This window comes from Thamnophis sirtalis, unplaced genomic scaffold (genome assembly GCF_051295495.1).
Source record: "Thamnophis sirtalis isolate CommonGarterSnake01/CBP01778 unplaced genomic scaffold, rThaSir2_p1.2 scaffold_9, whole genome shotgun sequence".
Lineage (NCBI taxonomy): Eukaryota > Metazoa > Chordata > Lepidosauria > Squamata > Natricidae > Thamnophis > Thamnophis sirtalis.
Window position 1 is genome coordinate 11604887 of NW_028261389.1, and position 7531 is coordinate 11612417.

Below are 7531 nucleotides of genomic sequence, written 5' to 3' on the forward strand. Positions count from 1 at the left end.
GATAGATAGACAGACAGACAGACAGACAGACAGACAGACAGACAGACAGACAGACAGACAGACAGAGATGATGGATGGATGGATGGATGGATGGATGGATGGATGGATGGATGGATGGATGGATGGATGTGGAGAGAGAGAGAGAGGATAGATGATGGATGGATGGTAGATAGATAGAAAGATAGAAAGATGATAGGTGGATGGATGGATGGATTCATGATAGATAAATAGATAGATAAATAGATAGATAGATAGATAGATAGATAGATAGATAGATAGATAGATAGATAGTTAGATAGAATTAGTTTTAAAACATAACAATAGCAACCCACAAAGGAAAAAACAGGAAAGCTGTTATCTTCATTTAAGTAACAAGGGATGACCTACCTGGTGCTTGCATTGTTGCTGGTGCAGCTGCTGGCGCTGGCGCTGGCACTGGCGCTGGAGCTGGCGCTGGCGCTGGAGCTGGAGCTGGAGCTGGTGTTGGTGTTGGTTGAGGAGCTGCCACAGGAGGAATGGCGGAGGCTGGTTTTTAGATAGATAGACAGATGATAGATAGATAGAAGATAGATAGAAGTAACAAGGGATGACCTACCCGGTGCTTGCGTTGTTGCTGGTGCAGCTGCTGGCGCTGGCGCTGGCGCTGGTGCTGGAGCTGGAGCTGGAGCTGGCCCTGGAGCTGGAGCTGGAGCTGGGGTTGGTGTTGGTTGAGGAGCTGCCACAGGAGGAATGGCGGAGGCTGGTTTTTAGATAGATAGACAGATGATAGATAGATAGAAGATAGATAGAAGTAACAAGGGATGACCTACCTGGTGCTTGCGTTGTTGCTGGTGCAGCTGCTGGCGCTGGTGTTGTTGTTGTCGGTGTGGGTGCTGGCTGGGTCATTAAAGGGGCTGCCGCAGGAAGAACGGTAGGACCTGCCGAATTGTGTTTTTTTTAAAAAAAATATTAAAAAACCAAAGAAAAACAACAAATCTCCCCCCCCCCTTCAATAAAAGGAAACATGTTTTCTGTAAGTAACTGATAAGAGATGACTTACCAAGGGCATTTGGCAGAAGAAAAAACAGAAGAAAAAAATATTATGACTTGTATATTAAAATTTGACCAAGCAACAACAACAACAAGGGAGAGTGTCATCTTCAATTAGGTGACTTAGCAATAGTAATAGCACTTAACCTTATGTACCCTTTCCCAGTGCCTTACAGCCCTCTCTAAGTGGTTTGCAGAGTCAGCCTCTTGCCTCCAACAATCTGGGTCCTCATTTGACCCTCCTCAGAAGGAGGGAAGGCTCAGTCAACCTTAAGCTAGTCAGGATCGAACTGCTGACAGTCGGCAGAATCAGCCTGCAATACTTCATTTTAACTACTTCGCCACCACCACTTACCCGGTGTTGTTGCTGGAACGACCCCTGGAGCTTGTGGTTCTGTGGTTGGTTTTGGTGCTGGCTGAGTCGTTAAAGGGGCCGCTGCAGGAGGGACCGTGGGACCTGCTGAATTGTTTTACACGAAGAAAAAGAACAAAGAAAAGATGTTGTTATCTGATTAGGGTGTGTGAATTTCTTTGTTTTTTGTTTACCAGGAGCTTGGGGACTGACTGCTGTTGCTGGTTGTGGAGCTGTTTGAAGTTTTCATTTCCAAGGAGATTTGCCAGAAGAAATAATACAAGAAAAAAAATATATTAGGACTTGTATATTGAAGTTCGAAAAGAAAAAAAAAAGGGGGGGGGAAGCAGAAATAATGATACTGAGATTATATTTTGCTTTTCAATATTTCTGTATTAAGGCTGAAAAAATTCAGTTAATTTGGAATGTGATCATCTCCATCCCACTTTGCAGTTTAACTTCCTATTGAAACCATGATTGTTCTGGAGTGGACATCTTGTCTGCAGGCTGATCACTTACAGATTGGGGAGTAGGGGGGAAATGCTACCAGTTCGGGCCGGTTCGGCCGAACTGGTAGTAAAAATGCTACTGGTTCGCCCAAACAGGTAGTAAAAAAGGCTTCAAAAAGTTTTTTAAAAATTCCAACAATCTCGCGGCACGGTTGCACAGCTGATCGTCGGAACTTTTAAAAAAACTTTTAAAAGCATTTTTTAACTACTAATTCAGGCGAACCAGTAGCATTTTTACTACCGATTCAGGCGAACCGGTAGCATTTCACCCCTGCTCCCCACTCTGTAAGTGATCAGCCTGCAGACAAGATGTCCACCAAAAATGCTTTAAAAAGTTTTTTTTTTAAGTTGGCCACGCCCACCCAGTAACGTGACCACCACCACCACCAAGCCACACCCGCCACGCCACGCCCACAGAGCCGGTAAGGAAAATTTTTGAATTTCACCACTGGTGGAAGGAACTTTTGCATTACTCACAATAATCGCAGATGAGAAATTGCAAGCAGTTGGAGCATGCAGAACTTATTGTGTAAGTTCTTAACACAATAATTTGTGTTGCAAAACCTCAAACAAATAATAGCCCAATTTATTCATCAAACAGTTTGTAAGGTGTGGTCCCCATCAGCCAGCATGCAATCCCATCCAGCACCACAAAGTCGTGCTCCTGAAATGTGTTGGCAAATAGATAATTTAGTTGATATTATTATTATTATTTTTTAAAAAAGAAGAAATGTAATTCGGAACAGACATGGTAGAAAGAAATCAATTTCAGCCTATTTCATGGCATATTTTGAATAGAGATTGACGGTTATCAACTACTAGGATGCCTCTGGGAAACAGCCTGCTTCTGTTTCATTCTTAAATCTCACAAAACTCTCTTAAAAGGCCACAAACCTGCCTGAAAGTGGTGTTTTGGGAGCATATGAAGTGAAGGTTGGTGGTGAAAGAAAGTAGGATTGGGAATGGTTTTCACTCTTGGCCTCCTCCAGAAAATAAATGAAAATGTTCTACTGGCATCATCACATCATCAGATGACTTACTGGGACCCAACAGAAAGTTGGCAGGCTGAACTGAGAGCTACAAGTCAGCAAATGTTGCCCATCCAAACTTATGAGGCTGACATCTCTCAGGAGGTACCTGTTGTGGCCCACCAGCAGCCAGTGGAGCTGGCAAAATATTCAGACATTGAGGAGGTTGGGGAAGAACCTGGGCCAGTCCTGGAGTCTGGGGAAGACTGATGAGAGCTCTGCGTTGGAGGCAAAAAGGGGGCAAGAGCCATCTGACAGTTATCAGCTGCCTTCAGAGTCAGACATCAGTGAGACAGACAAATAGCTGGAGCCTGTTCCCAGTGTGTGCATGCGCAGAGTTGCCAGACAAAGGGAACAGCTAAGGAATAAGGGTCGACTTGGGAGTAAGGTCAGAAGTGGACGGTGAATGGCCCCTCCCATAGGGAATAAAAGAGGAACGAAAGGGGAGTGGAGTTCATTCCTGCATTCTTGCCAAGTGTTGCAGCATCTGAAAGATATCGGCCTGCCCACTCTCCAAGCCTGATAAAGGTTGGTAATTGTGAACTATATTGAAAGACTGCGGGCTGTGACTTTGCTGGAGAGGAATTCACTATAAATTACACAAAAAGGGGTTTATCAGGATGAGGCTTCGTGCTGCTGGGGAAACCTAGGTCAGAACAGTACCAACCATCATTGACTAGATCCTCGCTAGAACAGCGGTGTCAAAGTCGCATCATCACAGCTGCATTATGTGATGTATTGTGACTCCCCCACCTTTGCTAAACAAGGGTGGGGGCGTGGCCAGTGCATCTGGCCCACGGGCCACGGGTTTGACAGCCCTGCCTTAGAAATTCTGTTTTCAATTATGGTAATTATTTCCCGTGTCCCTTCTACATCTTCAGGGATGTGGAAGGATGGAGACCAAAATACCCACACCAGAAGTTCTTCAATTTATCAGCTGGGGAGTCAGCCAACACCTGGGACAACGGCAGAAAAACCAGTGTGCATTAAGGCATCTGTGTCATTAAGCGCAGCTAGAATGCCCCTGAAGAGCAGTCTGAATTTTATCTTGGTTTTACCAGGAGTTTCTGGTTTCTTGTCCTTTGCAGCTTGGGCATCTGCTGCTTGCATTGCTGGTGTTGCTGGTGCAATCGGCGATGGTTGTGGTGCTGTGGTCGGTTTTGGTGTTGGTTCAGTTGTTAAAGGGGCTGCTGCAGGAGCAGTGGTAGGAGCTGATAGATAGATAGATAGATAGATAGATAGATAGATAGATAGATAGATAGATAGATAGATAGATAGATAGATAGATAGATAGATAGATAGACAGACAGACAGACAGACAGACAGGCAGACAGACAGACATGATAGATAGATAGATAGATAGATAGATAGATAGATATAAGAGATAGATAGATAGAGAGATAGAGATAGAGATAGATAGATGATAGATAGATAGAGATAGATAGATGATAGATAGATAGAGATAGATAGATAGTAGATAGATAGATAGATAGATAGATAGATAGATAGATAGATAGAGATAGATAGATAGATAGACAGAAAGACAGACAGACAGACAGACATGATAGATAGATAGATAGATAGATAGATAGATAGATAGATAGATAGATAGATAGATAGATAGATAGAAGAGATAGATAGATAGAGATAGAGATAGATAGATGATAGATAGATAGATAGATAGATATAGATAGATAGTAGATAGATAGATAGATAGATAGATAGATAGATAGATATAGATAGATAGATAGAGATATAGAGATATAGAGATAGATAGATAGATAGATAGATAGATAGAGATATAGAGATAGATAGATAGATAGATAGATAGATAGATAGATAGATAGATAGATAGATAGAGTTATAGAGTTATAGAGATAGATAGATAGATAGATAGATAGATAGATAGATAGATAGATAGATAGATAGATAGATAGATAGATAGATGACAGACAGACAGATGATAGAGAGGGTGATAGAGATAGATAGAAGAGAGATTAAAAACATAACAATAACAATCCACAAAGAAAAAACAAGGAAAGCTGTCGTCTTCATTTAAGTAACAAGAGATGGCCTACCCTGTGGTTGCGCTGTTGCTGGTGCAGCTGCTGGCGCTGGTGGTTCTGTTGTCGGTTTTGGTGCTGGTTGAGTCGTTAAAGGGGCTGCCCCAGGAGGAACAGTGGGGGCTGCTTTTTAGATAGATAGAAAGATAAAGAGAGAGAGAGAGATGGGGAGATAGAGAGACAATACATGATGGGATAGATACATAATAGATAGAAGATAAATAATTAGAGAGAGATAGAGAAATAGATAGGACCTGCTGAATTTTTTTTTAAATATAGACATTAAAAATACAAAGAAAAAAACAACCCTCAAAGAAACGAAAAGGAAACTTTTTTTGTGTGTAAATAACTGATAAGAGATGACTTACGAGCCGGGGGACTGACTGCTGTTGCTGGTTGTGGAACTGTTTGAGGTTTTCATTTCCAAGGGAATTTGCCAGAAGAAATAGTAATAGAAGAAGAAGAAAAAATATTGGGACTTGTATATTGAAGCTTGAAAACAAAAGGATGGGGGAGGGAATAAGCAGAAACAATCATTCTGAGATTATATTTTGCTTTTCAAGATTTTCTGTACCAAGATGGAAAAATTCAGTCAATTTGAAAGGTGAAAATCCTCATCTCAAACAATTTCCAAACAAGGAAGTGCCCCGTTTTGGGCCTAGCAGACCTCCCTGGGACCAAAAGGGGTGTAGGAGGGTGCACCGCATCCCCCGCATTCCCGCCACCCTCCATGCATTCAAGCACATGCCCCCCCCCGCCCATGCATGCATGACCCTCACCCCCTGTGCATGTGCATTCATCTCCCTCCTGTGTGGCAGAGACCTGACGTGAGCTGGGGCGACAGCTCGCCTGCCCACAGAGAGGGCTCTGCGTGCCACCGGTGGCATGTGTGCAATAGGTTTGCCTTCACGGGGCTAGGATTAAAGCAAAAGCAGAAGAGTAAATCTATATTAATACGTGGTCATCCTTATGGGTATCCAGAATGTCCCTGGCATGCAATTTGAATTCTGTGCCATTAAGGGCAGCTACAATGCCCCTGAAGAGCAATCTGAATTTTAACTTGGTTTTTACCAGGGGTTTCTGGTTTCTTGTCCTTTGCAACTTGGGCATGTTACTTGCTTTGCTGTGGATGCAACCCCTAGAGCCGGTGGTTCTGTTGTCGGTTTTGGTGCTGGCTCAGTCGTTAAAGGGATCGCTGCAGGAGGAATGGCGGGACCTGCTTTATTTTTTAAAAAAATATTGACCTTAAAAAGACACAAAAATTAAACCACGCACAAAGAAGGAGAAAAGAAAAGAGGTCATGCCTAATTCACTGAGGAGAGGTTATTTACCAGGAGCTGGGGGACTGGCTGCGGTGGTAGGTTGTGGAGCTGTTTGAGATTTTCATTTCCGAGGGCATTTACCAGGAGAAAAAAAACGAGATAGCAAGACGAGGGCTTGCGTGTTGAAACTTGAAAAGAGAGGTAAACATGAAAAATGTAACACTCCTGAAATTGCATTCTGCCTTCCAAGATTCCTGCAGTGAGACTGAAAATTCATTCAAGTTGGAACATCAAGATCCCCAAACAAGCTTGGATTTTAACTTCCTGTTGAGGCTAAGTGGACTTCCTTGCCTTCAGGCTGATCAGTTATAAGTTTGGGAGGGATCAAGGGGACTTTTCTGCTCTCTGAGCTTGATTGTTTTCTTATAGATCCGTGATGGTGAACCTAGGGGAAATGTGCCACAGGTGGCACGCAGAGCCTTTACTGCGGGCATGCCAGCCGTTGCCCCAGCCCAGTTTCACCCTGCAAGCGTGTACGCCTCCCACTGGTCTCTGGGTCTCTGCCGGGCATGCACAAGGGACGGGGCGCAGGGGGGGCTTGCAGGTGCACAAACACAGGGGGGAGGGGGATGGTGGGAGGCACACACATTGCATTTTGGGGGTTCCCGTGTGTGCGCACCCCCCTGCACACCCGTTTGGGGCTTGGAAGGCCTCCTGCACCAAACTGGAAATCAAAAATAGGCGGGGGGGGGCGGAATGCGTGCGCATGTTTGGGGAGGCACTTGCATGGGGGACACTTGCAGTGAATTTTTTTGGGGGGTGCGCGTGCACTTTGGGCACTCAGCACCAAAAAGGTTCGCCATCACTGTTATAGATTTTTCATTGCCAAACTAGATAACTTCATCAGTTCATTAACTCTCCGTTCAAAGTTACAACATCACTGAAAAAAAGTGAGTCAGGGTCATTTTTCAGACTTATGACCATCCCTGTGAGTCACATCATCAAAATTCAGACGCTTGGCAACTCCCATGTTTGAAAGTTGCAATGTGCCGGGATCATATGATCACCTTTTGCAACCTTCTGAGAAGGAAAGCCAAGGGATAAACCAGATTCACTTAACAACTGTGGCAAGAAAGTTCGTAAAATGGGACAAAACTCACTTAACAAATGACTCACTTAGCAACATAAATTTGAGGCTCAGTTGTGGTTGTAAGTCAAGGACTATTTATATTCCATCCATACTGAAAAGATCTTAGAGAGGTATAAGGGCTCCTGTAGCGCTCCTCTC

General features: G+C 43.8%; 1 protein-coding gene across 1 annotated transcript in view; it reads right to left on the reverse strand.

Annotated features, from left to right (window-relative positions):
- Positions 1–6091, reverse strand: part of CAPZA3 (capping actin protein of muscle Z-line subunit alpha 3) — a 12163-nt gene extending 6072 nt beyond the window's left edge. Inside the window, exons 1-2 of the mRNA XM_087722533.1 lie at positions 5939–6091; positions 388–501 (exon numbers count right to left, since the gene is read on the reverse strand). Of these exons, the coding sequence (XP_087578659.1) occupies positions 388–501; positions 5939–6091 (267 nt within the window). The remainder of the gene's footprint in view (positions 1–387; positions 502–5938) is intronic.
- Positions 6092–7531: the final 1440 nt, after the last annotated feature.